This window comes from Megalops cyprinoides, chromosome 11 (assembly GCF_013368585.1).
Source record: "Megalops cyprinoides isolate fMegCyp1 chromosome 11, fMegCyp1.pri, whole genome shotgun sequence".
NCBI lineage: Eukaryota > Metazoa > Chordata > Actinopteri > Elopiformes > Megalopidae > Megalops > Megalops cyprinoides.
The window spans coordinates 37,786,231-37,807,390 of NC_050593.1; the positions used below are offsets into that span (position 1 = coordinate 37,786,231).

Below are 21,160 nucleotides of genomic sequence, written 5' to 3' on the forward strand. Positions count from 1 at the left end.
GGCCCATGTGCCATGATGCTGAAGCACAGAGGAAAGGAGCCTTGGCTTCCCTCACCGTCCTCGTTCAGGAAGAGCTTGTTGAAGCGCAGGCCGCTGGGCTCTTTGCCGATGAACCTGTGCACGTACTCGGTGCCGTGGTCGTGCACAGCGATGGCGTACTTCAGAGGCTTGACACAGGACTGCAGACAGAATGGGACTTTGGTGTCCCCGACCATGTGTCTGTCACAGACAAAGGGCAGAGGTCAGAAAGGGAACTGCGTCACCTCACCATCAGCGTCCTCACAATAATAAACCCCCACAAACTGAGCGGAGTGCGTGAAAGTAGAAAGCACTAAGATAAATGACCATGATCAGAATCTATTCACAATCAGAATCAGATTAGCAGGGAGGAAAGGTGGTGAGATCAGAGCAGTGGCAGAAAGGTGGTGAGATCAGAGCAGTGGCAGAAAGGTGATGAGATCAGAGCAGTGGCAGAAAGGTGGTGAGATCAGAGCAGTGGCAGAAAGGTGGTGAGATCAGAGCAGTGGCAGATTAACTGACCTTCCAGCATCACAGGAAGGGCTAGCCCTCCCTCACAGTCTGTGTCTGCAGTATCAGTCAGACTCAGACTGCTCTCTATTGAGCAACCCTCAAGCACACAACATCCCTCCATAAAACACCCACCTGAGCTCTTTACAGTCCATAATAAAACCACACATCCTGATAACGTACAAGTCTTCTAACAACACCTAACCATCATAAAATCACACACAGTTAAGCCTAATCATGGTTTTAAAGATCAGAGAGTAATACTGAAAAACAAATATCCTCTGGTTATGAATTTATAATCCTTTTATCATAGGAGAATGAGCCTACAGGAAGGAGGGCTGTTGCATACATTCCTTTGCATACGAGCAGTACATTTCCATCAGGAAGCTACTGTTTAACTAAGTTTAACTGATCAGACAATTATTGCTTTCCCATCCGAAATGGCCTTGTTATTACTGATCAGATATTACCACTATAAGAAGAGGAGCTCTGTAACCTTCCTGGGTTTGTCACATCTGTGAAAGTCCATCCTAACTTTAGTCACATGGCAGTAGACTTAGAGACATGAAACATTTATTACTGGGAAAATGAAATTTATTTAAAAAACACTGAGCCCTAGTAAAATTTAAAAACTTACTAAAGAAGGCTTGTGGTTGGAACATGGCAGGCTGTCTCATTTCTGTGCCCTACAGCACACAGCACTGTAACACCACACACACACCTGCGGCAGCGCTGTAACACCACATACACCTGCAGCAGTGCTGTAACACCACACACACACCTGCGGCAGCGCTGTAACACCACATACATCTGCAGCAGTGCTGTAACACCACACACACACCTGCGGCAGCGCTGTAACACCACATACACCTGCAGCAGTGCTGTAACACCACACACACACCTGCGGCAGCGCTGTAACACCACACACACACCTGCGGCAGGGCTGTCTCACACTGACTGTAACCTCTAGCCATGCTGTACTTACCTCTGGCCATCCACTGTGCAGAGGGCCACTGCCCACAGGTCTGGGCTGAATTTGGCCAACTGGGGGATGTAGTCTGCCACCTGCAGAGCACAGAGCACAAACCCTGCGTCACAAACATCAGCTGCTTATTTGGCACCCAGGCAGAGAGATACAGAGGAGGTGATGCTGGCCGGAGGCGGGATCATGTGGTGTGCTCCGGTGCTCCACCCACCTGCCCCCCAGAAAGCTTTTTGGCGTTCTCATACAGATCATCAATGTGCGAGGCGAAGGACTGGAAGTCAGGGATGACAAACTTCTTCCGGAACGCCTGGGTCAGCAACACAATGTTGCTTTGGACACACCTGTGAGAGAAGACCACAGAATTCAGAGCTCTGCTCTTGAGAAACACCACACAGACAGGCAGCCAGCAAAATCATTCTCATATGTCTGTCCCAGCTGTTCTCTAAACTTGATGGATGGTTAATATTGGAACAAGACCCTTTATTATGTCACAGACTGAGTGCTTCTGATAAAGATTACAGAAAAATCACCTTCATCACATATCTAACATTATATCCATGGACCATTATCTCATCATCATTATATCCATTCAACTTTAATATCTAGTCATTTGCACAGTCACAGCTCAGAGTCACAGAGTCACAGCTCAGAGTCACAGAATGAGCCACACTGCAGCTCACAGAATCACACTGCAGCTCACAGAATGAGTCACACTGCAGCTCACAGAATGAGTCACACTGCAGCTCACAGAATGAGCCACACTGCAGCTCACAGAATGAGCCACACTGCAGCTCACAGAATGAGCCACACTGCAGCTCACAGAATGAGTCACACTGCAGCTCACAGAATGAGCCACACTGCAGCTCACAGAGTCACACTGCTGCTCACAGAATGAGCCACAGTGCAGCTCACAGAAAGTCAGTCACACTGCGGCTTGGCATCTCTCTCCACCAGACACTCAACGCTGTCATTCACAGACAGATGGCTTGATCCTGTTTACTTTATAAATTATAATACTTATGATCTGAATGCAACCTCAACGATATCTCCTTAGGCAGCAGTGTAGCATACTGGTTAAGGAGCAGGAATTGTAACTGAAAGGTTGCTGGTTCAATTCCCTGCTGTGGCACTGCTGCTGTTTCCTTGGGCAAGGTACTTAACTCAGAGTTGCCTCAGTAAATATCCAGCTGTATAAATGGATAACATTGTAAAAAACCTGTAATCAATGTAAGTCGCTTTGGATAAGAACGCCTGCTAAATGCCAATAATGTAATGTAAAAAAATCTCCATGTAAGGGGACATGGTGGAGACTTCTTTTGATGATGCATTCTAAATGGAAACAAATCAGAATACAAAAAACACTAAACCTGTCTTCAGAATTAAAATTATGGTGGAGACCACAAATCGCCCCCCCGCTCACGGTCGGTTCAGGTCATCGCAATCTATCAGCTCTGCGGCAGCAGACAGCTGCCATCGATTGGCACTGTCTCTAATGAGACCGTCACTGTGGCCCAGCCAGATGCTGACACCAGACACACTTTGTAAAAAAGCAAAGCAGGGGAACTCATACAGAGCTGGGTGTCTGAATGCCAGGCATGGCTTACTCAGTTCCGTATGCAAAACGCTGTGAAAGAGAGGGTCACTGGGCAGCTCCTGCACCGGATGCAGAGACACGCTGTGTGTGATTGCTTCCCTTAAGAAACAGCCATTTGTGTTGTGTGTGAATAAGCAGATTCAGCCCTCCAAAACAGAGTCACCCCAAAAAAAAAAAAAACACTACTCTGCATTTCATGCACCTACAATGGTGACATACAATGAAGAGAACATGACTAAAAAAGTAACAAATCTAATCTTACCCAGACCCCGGGACAATAAGTCAGCAAAGACACCACCTTTTCCTGCCATAAGTGAGATATTCTAGCTCCAAACTCACTCATAATGCTGGTGTTATGCACTGCTAGTCAACTAGCTCACCACCTACAATGTTAACAGAAATTAGTAGTTGGAAACAATAAAATAATGCTAAAAAACACAAATTTCAGAAGACACAGAAAACAGACTAAACACAAAAACCACCAACCGCCATGCTAACCATAACTATACAACAACGCGCAATAATAGTCTTCACACATGGGATATTAAAGCAAACCCCAACACATTCTGGATTCCAGCCCCGTTTGTTATGACTAACCTTCCCTGGTTTGAAATAAAATGATGAAAATGGCTGTGAAAGCAACAGCTAGCCAAGATTATCTGTGTGTTGTGTCAGTGTATCAAAAACATGATTTTCCAATCCACAATAGCCAAGGTGAATTTGCTGACTCACCCAACTCCTGGGATCTCCTCACAGGCCAACTGTGTTCTGAGCTCCTCAACCACCACAGACACAGTGCTGGGTTATTCAGATAAGTTTATGTTTTACTAAAAACAATGTAACGAAAGCAACAGGCCAGCACGACATGGGGTAGGGACTCCAAAATCCATGTGTGTGTGTGTGCCTGTGTGTGTGAGTGTGTGTGTGTTTGTGTGTTTGAGAGGGCGTGTCTGTGTGTGTGTGTGTGTGTGAGTGTGAGTGTGATGTGTGAGTGATGTGTGTTTGAGAGGGCGTGTCTGTGTGTGTGTGTGTGTGTGTGTGTGTGTGTGTGTGTGTGTGTGTGTGTGTGAGTGTGATGTGTGTGTGATGTGTATGTGTGAGTGTGTACATGTCTCCTGGCAGACACTCAGGAATTGAGCTGTGCTTTGTGGTTGCAGGTTCCCTGGGACAGTGGCTTGGGGTGAAGGGCTGTTACAAAACTGGTTACACAAAGGAACTGAATCCAAACATCCCTGCGGTCGGAGTCTGTGTGACAGACCGTTCAGTATCAGAAGCACACTAAGCGCACGTGTGCTTTAAACAGCACGCATCTCAGAGCCTTCGTGGCAGGTGACTGAGCCTCTTGTGGTGCAGCAGCCAGTATCTGAAAGCAAAGGCATCAGACCAGCACCACATGTCCTAGCTGCCTTCCCTCAGAAACAGGGGCTCATTAGACGCTTACTTTTTGAAGAGGTGTCGGTCCAGCATCACCCCGTCCGAGCTGGACTTCAGGGTTTCCTTCAGCATCTCCATACACTCCTTCAGCCGGGGGTCTCCAGTTCGCAGCCCAGTGGCCTTCAGGGCCTGCATAACAGTCAAATACACATACAGGTGTGAGTCAAGTCTGAATGTGAGTTCACCTATCCAGTACCACAGTGGGATACTGTACCTGCAGCAGAAACTAATGCACATCTAGTGAGAAAGAAAGCTACAACATGCCCAACAGGGCTGCCCAGATTCCTGTTTATCCCAACAAATGGACACATTAAGCTTCCTGATGGGCGTAATGATCCCAGAGACAAAGAATTCAGGGGTAGATACAGCAACAAACTGCCTTTGGTCACCTGCAATTCTTTGCACTACCATGTGGAAATTTGGGGAGGGCGGGGTGTGGGAGGGACACCGCCTCCCGAACATCACTCACCGTGGTAAATTTGTGTGCAGGAATTTTCTCCTGGCCTTCGGCAATGGTGTAGAACAGCAGGTCTTCCAAGCTGGGCAAGATGCCTGCTTTCCTTCTCCTGGTAAAATAACAGACACAAAACACTGAAACAGACACCTGGAACCAGCAGCATCACACTCAGTTAAGGGTTAAATCTCAAAGGCCTGTGAGGGAGCACACTACAGCTATACTGCACTGAGGGAGCACACTACAGCTACACACTACAGCTATACTGCACTGAGGGAGCACACTACAGCTATACTGCACTGAGGGAGCACACTACAGCTACACACTACAGCTATACTGCACTGAGGGAGCACACTACAGCTACACACTACAGCTATACTGCACTGAGGGAGCACACTACAGCTATACTGCACTGAGGGAGCACACTACAGCTACACACTACAGCTATACTGCACTGAGGGAGCACACTACAGCTACACACTACAGCTATACTGCACTGAGGGAGCACACTACAGCTATACTGCACTGAGGGAGCACACTACAGCTACACACTACAGCTATACTGCACTGAGGGAGCACACTACAGCTATACTGCACTGAGGGAGCACACTACAGCTACACACTACAGCTATACTGCACTGAGGGAGCACACTACAGCTACACACTACAGCTATACTGCACTGAGGGAGCACACTACAGCTATACTGCACTGAGGGAGCACACTACAGCTACACACTACAGCTATACTGCACTGAGGGAGCACACTACAGCTATACTGCTGTACCTCCCTCCACACACAGCAAGACTAGTGTTTGATGCTGTAGGTTCCAGTGTAAAGGATTCAGAGGTGACCCAGAGATGGACTGGCCTGATGACAGGGCCTTGCTGAATCTGTCATCTGCACTCTGCGCTCATTCTCAACACAAGGTGTCTGACTGGCCACTGACCTGTCAGTCATATACAGTAACTGCCTCTCTGCATAGGCAGGGAAAGGCAAAATGTAGCCAGTGTGATTGGACACTGGGTCAGAAAGGTCATCCTATCATGGGTAAGCAGTGCTCCTGGGCTGAGTCATTATGATGTAAAACCCAAACTGAAAGAGACATTCTATACATCTGGCTGCTAGGCAGGCCAGACACTGACAGCTCACTGCGGCATTGACGAGTTGGGTTTGATTAGCTCCTCTTGACTCTGTTCTGTTTCTAGCTCCTTTGGTGAATCACATGAGGACTCTCAAATATAAAAGGTCAATATAGTTATTTTCACCGGCACACCCCAGCCCAGTGTCATCAAAGGTAAAACTCAGATATAAACCACAGATCAAACAATGCTAGGTTAGGCACACAGATCACGAACAGAACTCAGGACAGACATGTGCCGTATACCTTTCCATTTTAAAATTATTTAAAATTGCTGATATAAATATGCAAAATATATCTATGCAAAGCTATTTAGGCAAACTGGGCGGAGCCCTGATGGCACTCTGTGTCTCCAGCACAGCTTTCACCGCTGAACACAGCAGCACTGTGAGCTGCTGCTAACACTGCCCACAGAGCACCGCTGAACACAGCAGCACAGCGGCCGCTGCTAACACTGCCCACAGAGCACCGCTGAACACAGCAGCACAGCGGCCGCTGCTAACACTGCCCACAGAGCACCGCTGAACACAGCAGCACAGCGGCCGCTGCTAACACTGCCCACAGAGCACCGCTGAACACAGCCCTGCAGCGGTTCACTGGCCAGTCTCCACCCTCCCAACACCAGCACTCAAGACATTACCTTTCGTCACTGAAATATTAAATCATGTCTCTCATTATTAAAGTGTAAACAGAATAAACTGTTGAGTTGATTAACTGCTTCTTAAAGAATTTACTTTGGTATTCTGGTCAATCTCTGGCATCACTTCCGCATGACGTACATCAGAGAGGGAGGATGGTGTGAAGGGGAATTCTGGGAGGGAGGTGGAAATCTCACGGTAAAGACATAAAAAAGGTTCAGCTGACTCTTCTACAGCTACATTAAAAATATACTTACACATACAAACGAAAAGCAAGCGGACCAACAAAAGAGAGAAAACAAACACAATGGATAAGAGACAGAAAAATGCAGAGAAATACAGGACAATGAATTGCCTAGTTTTAAACAATTACTTTATACTTTGCATTAACTAGGCAAAAACTAAAAATAAGAATGATAACGATAACATAATGTATACACCAAATTTTATATATATGTATGTGTATATATATATGTATATATATATATATATATATATATATATATATATATATATATATATATATATATATATATATATATATATATATATATATATGTGTGTGCACAGTATATCTATTCACACCAAATATAATGTACAGGAGCCCAGTGCACTGGAGACTCAGTGCTGGCCCGCAGGAGTCTCAGTGCGGGAGTCTCAGTGCTGGCCCGTGGGAGTCTCAGCGCTGGCCTGTGGGAGTCTCAGTGTGGGAGTCTCAGCGCTGGCCCGCGGGAGTCTCAGTGCGGGAATCTCAGTGCGGGAGTCTCAGCGCTGGCCCGCGGGAGTCTCAGCGCTGGCCTGTGGGAGTCTCAGTGTGGGAGTCTCAGCGCTGGCCCGCGGGAGTCTCAGTGCGGGAATCTCAGTGCGGGAGTCTCAGCGCTGGCCCACGGGAGTCTCAGCGCTGGCCCGTGGGAGTCTCAGTGTGGGAGTCTCAGCGCTGGCCCGCAGGAGTCTCAGCGCTGGCCCGCAGGAGTCTCAGCGCTGGCCCGCGGGAGTCTCAGCGCTGGCCCGCGGGAGTCTCAGCGCTGGCCTGTGGGACTCTCAGTGTGGGAGTCTCAGCGCTGGCCCGCAGGAGTCTCAGCGCTGGCCCGCGGGAGTCTCAGCGCTGGCCTGTGGGAGTCTCAGTGTGGGAGTCTCAGCGCTGGCCCGCAGGAGTCTCAGAGCCCTTTTCTCACAGCGTGCAGTGCAGCCTATCCAGCACCTTGCAGCCATCTGGACCAACAGCACTTCCTTTAGTGAGCAGCACTGGGCCCAGCTGTTCCTCCATATCTCTGGGAGCGAGTGAGGTCATCCCAGCAGCCCTCTGCTCCAATCAGCTCCCTGTCCCACTGGGCCTGTGGTCCCATTCATCAGCTTCCTGAGATTACTGAGGCGCTCTGCGTTTTTAACCTCACCCCTCCCTCACACTGTACAGCATGACCATGTAAACATGCTGCTGTCCAGACAGCAGTGAGGACTGCGCAGCAGCAGACGAGTGGAAGACCCCAAGGCCACCCTCTACCCTGAGACTCGCTGTCAATCATTTCTCATATCTGCTTGGGGCGTTGATAACGAACAATGTGTTACAGACCAGTGTGCAGCAAACACCCCTTTATTTACACCAAGCACTGAGTGAAAACCCACCGTCTAAAAATACCAAATCACATTTGTTCATTCTCATTTGTCACCGGCCAGCAAAATGTGAGCCTTAAAAAGATTTAATTTCCACTCAGTTCAGTTAGACAGGCCTTCACACTACAGCTCAGAGTCAGACACCAAACACCAGACGGTGTGAACACGATGCTAAGGCCAGCACTGCGGCCAAGGAACACAAGATGAGCAGCAACTCAGGGATTCATTCACCAAGCAAAAAAATTCACTAGACCTGAACACCAGCAGACAAAATGGCAGTAAGAAAAACCGCACTGCAGTGTGAAAGGGAATGTTTCTGTGGTGGCTTCATGTTAAAGTAGGGCACGGTGCAATCCCACAGCCGCCACCAGCAGGCACACCACCCCCACTGGCTCCAACACACAGCACTAATCCTCACTGTGGGCTATGTGCCAGAAAGGCTGTGATTTAACCACCTCTGTACTATAAATAAACCATCACTGTTTGGAACGAGCTTGTCTCTTTGGCTGAAGCACACTTCCGGTGAGGACTCCCTCTGAATATTTAGAGGGGGACTCCTCTCAGCCCTCGCAGTGAATACTCCTCCCTCCCTTTAGATTTATTTGCTAGCACATGTTTCCCAGAAGGTGCCTGCCCACCCAGTTAAGGGGAAGTTGGCCCCTCATGTGCAGAGACCTGGTTACTGAGAAACCCGGAGTGTTCTGTTCACTGCAACAGCAGGAAGTCATGTGGACGTGTGGCAAACAAGCCTCCCTGTCCCTGCTTCCGCTGCTGTCTCTGGCAAAGCTGGACAACCATCACCTCAGTGCTATCTCTGAGCTTCCTTTTACTGGACCCTTGCCAGAGGCATCACCAGCTTATTTGGCTGACTGTCCAAACTGTCATAGAATCCATCTTTGTTTGAAGCAGAACTATTCCATGATTCGTAAGGCTGCTCCGTCATACAGCGCTCGGAGGTACTGAAACTGGACTTTTTCTGTGTGGGTTTTTTAAGTGCATAATAGCCTCATAAGACAGCAACAGCATGTTTTAGTAATTGGCATAAACATTTTACTGCACATAGCAGTAATCTGTGAACCACCTGCTGGCTAAAAGAAGTGACAACCATGAGTTAAAGTTTATTTTTCCGTTTTAAAGGTAAATATGAAAACACAGATTAAACAGGCCACTACTATCCACCAAGTAAAAAGAAAGGAGGTCTAATAAGGAAATAACCTAATAATAAGATCTGCAAAACAGTTATTTTTTATTTTTACTATTAAACAAATTTTCTGTAACAGAAACACATTATGAACTTTCCAAGCCATAAAATGACTGGTATATACTCATAAAACAGTATTTACTGGAGCAATGCAACTACTGTACATTCCCACCTGTTACCCTTTTGTCTTCTGTTAGGTTATTTTATCAAACCTTTATGATGTATACAAATAAGCATTATTATAAGAATGATTCAAACTGTACTCATGACAGATCCTAAATCTCGCAACAGATGCTGAGGTCAGAGCAATGGTCATCACCATTTAGATCACCTATGGCCGACAACCTAAGCAAATTGACTGAAAGCTAAAACTGTGCATTTGCTTGGCTAGAGACCATGTAGCCCTAGTATAGGTTAAGTGTTTTTCCACAAGGATCAGTGGCAACAGACTGCATTCTAGAATTAGAACTGGTGCCGCAGCCCTCTGTTGAACAGCACAGAAAATTCCCAAGACAAAGCCTGCCTAGAGTGTCAAATCCTGCAGTGCCACTGATCTCTGAATCTCAAAGCCTGCAGTATCACTGATCTCTGAATCTCAAAGCCTGAAGTGCCACTGATCTCTGAATTTCAAAGCCTGCAGTGATACTTATCTCTGAATTTCAAAGCCTGCAGTGACACTGATCTCTGAATCTCAAAGCTTGCAGTGACACTGTACTCACAATCCCAAAGCCTGCAGTGCCCGGTACTCTGAATCTCAAAGTGTCATCCGTGTTAGGCCTGCTTTTCTGAGAGGAAGTGGCACAGGGGCAGGAGTGTGATGTGAAAAGAATCATACTTGACAGGAAATGGTTATTTTTGCCTGGACACCAAGGCAGAGATTTGATGAACTGCATGGATGCAGCTTTGCCTAAGCCCTTTCCCTCTTCAAACAGTTGTCATTTATTCATTTCATTTGTCCTGTATTGTTAGCTAATGCAGCAAAATACACATCTCAGTTTGAGTTTGGGAACGGGACATTTTCTGTCTGAATGTGTAGCAGGAGTGTGTGTAACAGTGATTGTAATCCTCCTTTCTGGTTGTGTAATGTGCTTCTGGAGCCAGGGGCTGAACAGAGGCCCTCATTCCACTGCAGCCTGGAAGATCTGCACGGCTATGCTCTCCCTGCTCTGCTCTGCTCTGCTCTGCTCTGCTCTCCCTGCTCTGCTCTCCCTGCTCTGCTCTGCTCTGCTCTGCTCTGCTCTCCCTGCTCTGCTCTCCCTGCTCTGCTCTCCCTGCTCTGCTCTCCCTGCTCTGCTCTCCCTGCTCTGCTCTCCCTGCTCTGCTCTGCTCTGCTCTGCTCTGCTCTGCTCTCCCTGCTCTGCTCTCCCTGCTCTGCTCTGCTCTGCTCTGCTCTCCCTGCTCTGCTCTCCCTGCTCTGCTCTCCCTGCTCTGCTCTGCTCTGCTCTCCCTGCTCTGCTCTGCTCTGCTCTCCCTGCTCTGCTCTCCCTGCTCTGCTCTGCTCTGCTCTCCCTGCTCTGCTCTGCTCTGCTCTGCTCTGCTCTCCCTGCTCTGCTCTCCCTGCTCTGCTCTCCCTGCTCTGCTCTGCTCTCCCTGCTCTGCTCTCCCTGCTCTCCCTGCTCTGCTCTCCCTGCTCTGCTCTCCCTGCTCTGCTCTCCCTGCTCTGCTCTGCTCTGCTCTCCCTGCTCTGCTCTCCCTGCTCTGCTCTCCCTGCTCTGCTCTGCTCTCCCTGCTCTGCTCTGCTCTCCCTGCTCTGCTCTCCCTGCTCTGCTCTGCTCTGCTCTCCCTGCTCTGCTCTGCTCTCCCTGCTCTGCTCTGCTCTCCCTGCTCTGCTCTCCCTGCTCTGCTCTGCTCTGCTCTGCTCTCCCTGCTCTGCTCTGCTCTGCTCTGCTCTCCCTGCTCTGCTCTGCTCTCCCTGCTCTGCTCTGCTCTCCCTGCTCTGCTCTCCCTGCTCTGCTCTGCTCTGCTCTGCTCTCCCTGCTCTGCTCTGCTCTGCTCTCCCTGCTCTGCTCTGCTCTGCTCTCCCTGCTCTGCTCTGCTCTGCTCTCCCTGCTCTGCTCTGCTCTGCTCTCCCTGCTCTGCTCTGCTCTCCCTGCTCTGCTCTGCTCTCCCTGCTCTGCTCTCCCTGCTCTGCTCTCCCTGCTCTGCTCTCCCTGCTCTGCTCTGCTCTGCTCCAGCCTCCAGCACAGTGGAAGACTCCCCCGCTCCGCCCTGCAGCCGCCACCATCGCGCCACCAGCGACACTGCGCTGACACTCTCACAGGGGCCCGCTGGCTAACGCTCAGTTAATGCTTCAGATACTGGTTACATTTTGTGTCTTGGCCTTCTTTATCATGCTTTCATTCTTCCATGATCACCGAAAAGCTTTTCCTCACTGCCAGCAAGCACTAGAGAGGAATCTGGGGCTTGACGGAGGTGGTGTGCGGAGGTGGAGGTTTTATGATGAAGCAGCCAAAGACATTTCTGTGTAGGTGAGAGATTGTGTGCATTTCCTCTTGTGCTCAGCAAAACGACCTGTTTGGGTTTGTCCTCACAGGTAACTGCTGGGGATTAGCACTTCCTGTTCACAGTCTGCAGGTCCTGCTTCAAGGACAGATATCTGGCTTCCTACATCATCATTTGTGGTAAAAATATTCCTTCGAAGTCAGAAATATGTGTAAGCCTATATAACCTCACAGTAAAAAAGACAAAATTTCATAGATACTGACATGCTGCCCTGCCAGTACACTACTTAGCCTAATTACACACAGAGAACAGGCCCACGGAGAGGCTGGGAGTCCTTCACACTCTGCCACTGACACAATTAGCAGTGTTTGTTATAGAGAACTGCCATCCTCAGCTAATTAAACACACACCTGCTGCTGCGTCTGTGGGGACACCAGGAGAAGAAGCTCACTGCAGGACAAAGTGAGACAGACAGAAAGGGACAAAGCACCCTCCCCTCCTTCCCCCATGAGGGGACGAGGCTCAGACAGACTCCTTTTATTAACCATAAGGCTGCATTTACCAAACACCATGCCGTCTCAGAAGACACTGTTTATAAAGCTGGGCTATCCATGGCGTCACAATTAATGACACAGACTCACTTCTCCCACCTGCAGCAGGACAGCTTAGGGAGGTCAGGTCCTGCCTGACCCAAAAGCGATAAAAGCCCTCACAACCGGAGGTCTGCCGGGGCCTGAAGACACCTACAGTGAGCGCACTGCTGAGGTACCCGTATGCTGGTACAGAGACACCCTGACCCACAGCACCTACAGACACCCTGACCCACAGCACCTACAGACGCTACAGAGTGCTCTGCTGACCTTCAGAAGTCATGTATCATCCAATCACACACACACACGAATGTAACACACACCATGTAAAATGGATTTTTTCATACACTGGTTACATTTGTAAACTGAAAATAAAAATAAAGAAGTCATGAATGAAGATGTATCGAAAAACCTTAAATACATAAGCAACATGCTGCTTTGGGAGTAAGAAAGCACCGCACATCTCCATAAAGCCCATCTCACATGTCCGTGAGGGACAGGACAGCACTGCATATTCAATATATATGCATTTCAATTTGAAATCAGTAAAATTTTAATCTATATGCATTGATATATCTACCCTTCAAACTAACCTGGCCTGCCTGTGCAGTAACCCTGGAGACGTCAGCTGGAAATAAGCTGCGTGCACGGGGGAAGGTATCATTCAGCAGACACCTGCTCCAGGGAAAGTGTCAGTCTCTGCTGGTTGTTATGGCAACGGTGGGACAGGGAAGCTACAGGAGCATCTGCCACTGAGATCAATGCAGGCCCCTGACTGCCCCTCATTCTGCCTGTATGATTCATTTCCACTCTGTCCCACTGAATCTGCTCCCTTAAAGCAGGCATTCATGTGGACGGCTAACAAAGCTACTCCATGCCCTGTCCTCCACATGGCAATCTGGAGTCAGCTTCCAGCTTCATTAGACACGACTGGTCTTAATTAAGCCAGGGGAAGCACTGAAGCTGCCATCAGAATAAAACTGAAGCTGAGCTGAAGTCTGGACAGGCCTGTAACTCATGAAACAGGACGGTACTGTTTAAGGTACTGAACACAGGTCAAGTGGGTCATCTGCTGTACAGCAAACACTAGTTCACCCCCCTCAACACTTAGCTGAATATTACACCATGTTTGAACACTCCCTGCCACACCTCCTCTCTGATCAAAGAGCTGTTTGAGGCACATGGCAGGGATGAGATGATAAAAACAAGCAGGATTGTTGATTAACTCATTTACAACATTAACTCTCAGTCAGGAACACACTGTTCTGAACCCCAAACTGTACACAGGAATAAACAGAATTTCAAGATTACCAGTTCAAATTAGTTGCCCAGTAACTGTTGTTTTTATTCTATAATAACCAACCGACCACTCTTATTTTCACAAACAGGTGAGCAAGTAAGCACACACGTCCCATATGCCTATTTTGTGAGTATTAAGTCATTTATCACATTAATGTTTAATGACATATTCATAACCCACACAGCATGGATGTCAGGTTTGTGCTGTCCTGCAAGCGTGTGTAATCCAAAATATGCCTCACAGCTCACTGCTTGCAAAATCACTGAAACAGCTAAATACCTGCTAGATATCACACCCAACAATAGGGTACAGATCGTTTATCCTGTAGCCCCAAGTGTTAAAACGTCTGGACACACATCTCACTTGCTAATAGTTAAATAGACTGTTTAGATAAATAGTGATGCAGGCAACCTACACATGTCAGTATACACCTATTTCGATCAGTTGTATCTTTTTGTGTCGCGGTGAATTAGCTAACAGGCTACTTTGCTCAGAGAACGAACTAATGATTTAGATCAAGTCAAAACTATTATTTGACTGAATTACTTTAAACTAGCGCTGCATTTCCTGTCGCCGGCGTTTTTCCTGCTTTTAGCTAGCTAGCAAACCTTAGCTACACCACCTACTTGTCAGCCTCCGCGTCTTTGGCGCTGCCATCCTGCGTCTGTTCGGGCTTGGCGCACAGGGCTCTGCTCCCGGGGGAGAAACGCAGCGCAGGTCGCGATCCTCCGGCATGGAGGGGCTTCAGTTTAGACTCCGCTTTGACATCGGGGAAGATGGGGCTAAAGCAGTAGGAGGCTGGTGATGACGTTTTATTTCTAACAATACCGGTCAAAGGACGTTTAAGGTTGGATTGTAACAACTCCTGCAGCACTGTCGACAACCTAAATTGTAACATTTCAATCCTGTCAAGCTAGTAGAAGGGAAGTGTTCGTCTAAATAATTCTAAAATTTTAAGAGTAAATGGTGTCGCAGGCTAGATGTGTCTACAGAGATCCGCAGGTCCGCAGCATGCTATGCGCCTTATGACTCAGACTGAAACGCAGCTTCGCTGGCGAGCGCTTCACACGCATCCCATCACGCCCTCCCTGTGCGCCATTGGCAGAGGCGACTTCAGCCGCACTTTATCCGCGCTCTGATTGGCTTGCTTCCCTGCCTCTCACGGTTTCCTTCTGGCGTCATTTCATCCGGCGATTCCCTCGAATGAAGGCGCTGGAGCGGCTTTGTTTATGAAGGACAATACTCGTGGGAGATGGCCCTGAAGCCGCAAGGCGTCTGGCGAAAGAATCTCCGTTTGCAGAAGTGATTTAACACAGCTACATCAACACATTTACCGATGATATGTATGTTGCCACCATTAAGATACTTCTTACGTAGAATAAGTTAAAATAAGTTCTTGATGAGATTGTTTTTTTACGGTCCATCAGGCATACGGCAAGCTTTCCTTCACCGTGCACACTCGCATGCGCACACACATACACTCACGCACGCAGGGGCTGCCCAGTTTCACAGCGTTTTGCATACGTGACTGAGTAAGCCATGCCTGGCATTCAGACACCCAGCTCTGTATGAGTTTCGCTGCCTTGCTTTTTTGTGGAGCGGTGGGCCAAGGCTGCAGTGCTTGGGCTGCTGTCATATCCCAGGCATGTATTAGGCTAAGTGGATCTGTAAATGTGTGTATAACCCACCTGTCTGTTGCTCTGTACAAATCAGTTTGCTGTAGATTAGGTCTCCTGTAGATTTTATACATCAGTTGTATACTTAACATTCATTACTGTGTTTGGTTAATTTTGCACTGTGTGTGTGTGTAGGTGTGTGTGTGTAGGTGTGTGTAGTGGAGCACCCTATTGGTTGATGGTAACAAACTACACGTCCAGGGTAGAGGCTGTTTAAAGACTCTGATTGGCTTGTATAGGATTAGCGCTCTGGCACTTCCACATGCAGTCCTCAGGGTCTCACTGTCCCACTGACCATCAGGTGAGCTGAGCTCCTGGGAGAAGCAGAGCATTTAACTCAATATTGGGAGTGTTACATAGCAGAGGGGGAACACGCTAACAGTAAAATTACTGATCTCTGCTGCCAAATAAGAGTCTGCTGTGAGGGGTTAAGAGGCACTCTTTCAGGAAGGACACTGGATAGTTTTCCAGTATGACATCACACCCTCCAAACCCCGCCCCCCGCTTTGTGTTTAATCCCCACAACACAAATAATATGTGATGCAGGACTCTTGCTTACACGGTATGGCTGTAAGCTGTCCTCTGAAAATCAGCCTTGACTGGTTCTGTGACTGAGGAATCCGATTGGCTGCTTTTTTGGGAAAGCTTCTTATTCCTGGAGGTTTTAGAGAAGAACCAGCAGGGGTGAGAAGAGTGATGTTTGAGATGGCAGTGCAGATCTTCTTTTGAATAGAATACCATTACTTTAGTACCCCAAAACAGGCACATAATCAGCATAATTGCACATAATTGCTTCAGTAAATATTGAATTGCAGAGATGTAGACCCTGGTTACAGGTGTCCCTTAAGCAGATAAACAGTGTAAAGGTATAGGTAAACTGGGTAATATGCTTGTGTGGCACATCAAGAAGACAGTAATACATGTGAAGCCAATGAGGTGAAATTATTATGCTGCATGTTTTCAGTGATGTGTGAGGCTCAGCACAAAGAGGTGTTCATAAAGAGAGTTATACAGGGGATGGTTGTAAAGAGATGCCCTCTGTGCTGTGCCCTGCACTCTGAAGGCCTCAGACAGGAATAGAGCACAGCCATGTAGAGGATGAGGAGTGATGGAAGTCTCAGGCAATGCCTGTATGGTATTTATACTTATCTAAACACAATCACAAGTGAGATGCATGTCATTTTCTACTTGGGTACATTATCTGAGATTATTTTTAAAGTAAATTGTTTAATTTTGCATCACAAATATATTGTTTTGAAAATGTACATTCAAAAGACTGATATGTAATTGTTATCAGAAACTGTGCTGTGTGGTTTCAGCATTATGTCTGTAGAAAAAGCACACATTCTGCTTCTGTGATGCATGAATGGGGATGGCAGGCCCACTATCTGCCCATGGTACATCACATACCCATACTGCACCAGGAGCTAGGCCATCTGAGGTGTTTCATAACATACAATAACATGCAAGTTTCAACATATAATAAAAATCAGACCTGAAATATATGCAGATTACTTCTATGGAATTTTTCATTTATCCACCTTTCAGAGAAACATTGCATGTTGGTTTTGGAAAAAAGTTTGAAAAGGATTTATATTTAAGATATTAGAATTATATAGAATAAATAGGAAGACCTTCAAATAGGTGGTTAATGTATATTTCCCTGTTTGAAAGTTTTTGAATTACAAGTGAAGTATAACAAAAAATAATCTAAAAATAGAACACAGAGCTGATGCACAAACAAAAACAAGGAAGAACGTGTAACTGGAGAGGTTAACTGACTTCACTTACACACCGACAGCTCGGCAAAGCCTGCATTGTCTCCTATTAGGACGTGTTTTACATTAAATGATAATTACTGGCTTATAGATTTACTTCAAATGCAGAAACAAGCTCACTAATGTGGACAAGCTGCCATCTTGTGGCCAACGTAACTATTGTAACCTTTAATTCAGAATGCACAACGAACAGCTGCAGCTGCAGAACTCATTCAACCATTTGCAGCATCCAATGTTCTGATTAAAATCTGTAATGCATATCTTCTGCAGTAAGAATCCATAAAGAGATGTTCTATGATTTTAGGTGGGAATAAGGAGAAAGGAAAGGGGTCCAGATCAGTGTCTAACCCCCTGTCTGATGCAGCCCCAAAGGACATAACAGTGCACGCCCTCAGGTCCTGTATGTAGTGCACGCCCTCACATCCTGTATGCAGTGCATGTCAGATCCTGTATGCAGTGCATGTCAGGTCCTGTATGCAGTGCACACTCTCAGGTCCTGTATGCAGTGCAGGTCAGGTCCTGTATGCAGTGCATGCCCTCACATCCTGTATGCAGTGCAAACCCTCAGGTCCTGTATGCAGTGCAAACCCTCAGGTCCTGTATGCAGTGCAGGTCAGGTCCTGTATGCAGTGCAAACCCTCAGGTCCTGTATGCAGTGCAAACCCTCAGGTCCTGTATGCAGTGCAGGTCAGGTCCTGTATGCAGTGCAAACCCTCAGGTCCTGTATGCAGTGCAAACCCTCAGGTCCTGTATGCAGTGCAGGTCAGATCCTGTATGCAGTGCACGTCCTCAGGTCCTGTATGCAGTGCAAACCCTCAGGTCCTGTATGCAGTGCAAACCCTCAGATCCTGTATGCAGTGCAGGTCAGGTCCTGTATGCAGTGCAAACCCTCAGGTCCTGTATGCAGTGCAAACCCTCAGATCCTGTATGCAGTGCAGGTCAGGTCCTGTATGCAGTGCATATCCTCAGGTCCTGTATGCAGTGCAGGTCAGGTCCTGTATGCAGTGCACATCCTCAGATCCTGTATGCAGTGCACAGCCTCAGGTCCTGTATGCAGTGCACGTCCTCACATCCTGTATGCAGTGCACGCTCTCAGGTCCTGTGTGCAGTGCACGTCCTCACATCCTGTATGCAGTACACACCCTCACATCCTGTATGCAGTGCAGGTCAGGTCCTGTATGCAGTGCACGCCCTCAGGTCCTGTATGCAGTGCACATCCTCAGGTCCTGTATGCAGTGCACGTCCTCACATCCTGTATGCAGTGCACGCTCTCAGGTCCTGTGTGCAGTGCACGTCCTCACATCCTGTATGCAGTACACACCCTCACATCCTGTATGCAGTGCAGGTCAGGTCCTGTATGCAGTGCACGCCCTCAGGTCCTGTATGCAGTGCACGCCCTCAGGTCCTGTATGCAGTGCATGCCCTTAGGTCCTGTATGCAGTGCACGCCCTCAGGTCCTGTATGCAGTGCATGCCCTTAGGTCCTGTATGCAGTGCACGCCCTCAGGTCCTGTATGCAGTGCATGCCCTTAGGTCCTGTATGCAGTGCAGGTCAGGTCCTGTATGCAGTGCACGCCCTCAGGTCCTGTATGCAGTGCAGGTCAGGTCCTGTATGCAGTGCACGCCCTCAGGTCCTGTATGCAGTGCACGTCCTCGCATCCTGTATGCAGTGCACGTCCTCGCATCCTGTATGCAGTGCACGTCCTCAGGTCCTGTATGCAGTGCATGTCCTCAGGTCCTGTATGCAGTGCATGTCCTCAGGTCCTGTATGCAGTGCACGTCCTCGCATCCTGTATGCAGTGCACGTCCTCGCATCCTGTATGCAGTGCACGTCCTCAGGTCCTGTATGCAGTGCACGTCCTCGCATCCTGTATGCAGTGCACGTCCTCGCATCCTGTATGCAGTGCATGTCCTCAGGTCCTGTATGCAGTGCACGTCCTCGCATCCTGTATGCAGTGCACGTCCTCAGGTCCTGTATGCAGTGCATGTCCTCAGGTCCTGTATGGGGCAGCATGCAGAACTCTTCCCTTTGGCCCTATAGACTACAGGAGCCATGCTTTCAGTGTGCGTTTCCTACTTGCCTGCTGCTGTAGGTGTGCAGTGTGGTGGTCAAACGGGTGGTTTTAGACACAGCTGTGTGTGAGTGCGTTTGGAGTGGAAAGCTGTGTACAAATGAGTCATGACTTGTTTTAAGAATGAAGATGATGCGCATCAGATTGAACTGCAGAGGCCAGTCTGCTGCCCCGTACCTCTCCTCTGGAGAAGCTCTAACACTCCACAAACTATAGAACTTGTTTGAAAGAATGTAAGGACCAGAGTCTTTCCCAGATGTGATGCTTATGAATGAACTGTAAAAGGTACACAGTTCTGCTCTAATTTTTCAAGTGGAAAGGAATGGACTCTGGCTTGCCATTAAGAAACCATGGAATTGAATAATGCTGTCAGAAATGGAAGTAGTGGGTAAGCTGCCAGTGTTTGGCCAGGTGAAACAGTTTCACCAGGACTGCAGGTATCTGACAATGATGCTTTAGCATGTAATCAGGGAGTTTTCACCAATTACCACAACCCAGAGGTCTGTGTTCCCAGCACAGAACATGGTATTTAATTCACTCTTGCTACTATAGCACCCTCTAGTGGCATGTGAGGTGCTTGCGAGTCACTCAAATGCCGTAAGTGGAGATGTTCTGATCTGTGGTGTGAAATATTACTGTTGGTTGCATATAACTGTATTGTATGTTTGAATTTGTCACACTTAAATGTTACAATGTGAGTATAGAGGGTGTTGCAGAAAGACAAATGTATTGTAGTACAACTGGTAACTCCAAAAGAGAAAATAAGCAGGAGACACATTGAGAAATTGCTCTAAAAAAGAAAAGAAACACAGGGACACAGAGTGGTGGACAGAGCCAAGCTGTAAGCGCCCAAACACAGCTCCGCCACTTACGACTGACAGCTATGGGGGAGGTAAGCCAGTAAGGTTTTCTGTATGATCCCAGGCTTATGATCATACACACATAACCAGAAACAGCAAAATTTCCAGATATGCAAATTTTGCGTTAGCTTTGCTCTTTCATGCACAAAGACATGACGAAGCTGAGGAAACCGAGGGCTGAGCTTCTGAAGCTCGGACTTTTCCATGAGCTCAATGTTTCATCAGAGACAAAGGAGTTTTTTTCACGCCAGAGTGCCTGGACGGGATTGGGCCTGTCTGTTATAAAGGCATTTTGGGTGTCTTCATCTCATCTTTAACATACTTTTTTATAATCTGGTAAAACCCAAAGTATTTTCCCATAGCATTCAACTGCACCACCCCGATCAGTTTTCTTAACAGAATTTATAAAAATTGATCTGAATTCATAAAGTGTAAGGCAGGACCCCAGAAAAAACATCAGCAAGTTAAAGAATCAGTTATGAATGTACAGCAAAATAAATTTGTCAGCTATATTGTTATTTATGCTGAACTTTGATGAAAAATGTATGTCCATCAGAGCATGTCCTTTGTTCTGTGTTTATGTGTCAACTGTGATGTAGAAAATACCACAAAGACAACTGAAAAAGTATGCCACCATCAGATCTCCAAAAATAGAGTTTAATGTTTATGTGCTTTATGTGTATAACAAATTAAATATATTAGTGTTTACAAAACAGGTGTACAACCTAACAGAACAGTATTTTTTGTTTTTCAGAACAGATACAAAGTACAAGTACTGACAACAGACACTTTTGGCCCACAATTCCCAATGCCATGATCAAGACAGAACGTTATGAAGCAACAATGCCCCCCCCCCCCC

The 21,160-nt window shown here is 47.4% G+C and overlaps 1 protein-coding gene across 3 annotated transcripts in view; it reads right to left on the reverse strand.

Moving 5' to 3' along the window:
• LOC118785637 (glutaminase kidney isoform, mitochondrial-like) overlaps positions 1 to 14,935 on the reverse strand; it is a 29,529-nt gene extending 14,594 nt beyond the window's left edge. For 2 of the 3 annotated variants that reach the window (XM_036540454.1, XM_036540455.1), the window contains exons 1-6: positions 14,543 to 14,935; positions 5,011 to 5,107; positions 4,549 to 4,670; positions 1,725 to 1,854; positions 1,514 to 1,593; positions 56 to 219 (exon numbers count right to left, since the gene is read on the reverse strand). In XM_036540454.1, the coding sequence (XP_036396347.1) occupies positions 56 to 219; positions 1,514 to 1,593; positions 1,725 to 1,854; positions 4,549 to 4,670; positions 5,011 to 5,107; positions 14,543 to 14,814 (865 nt within the window). In that variant the 5' untranslated portion in view covers positions 14,815 to 14,935. The remainder of the gene's footprint in view (positions 1 to 55; positions 220 to 1,513; positions 1,594 to 1,724; positions 1,855 to 4,548; positions 4,671 to 5,010; positions 5,108 to 14,542) is intronic. The other variant, XM_036540453.1, reaches the window with a different exon arrangement.
• Positions 14,936 to 21,160: the final 6,225 nt, after the last annotated feature.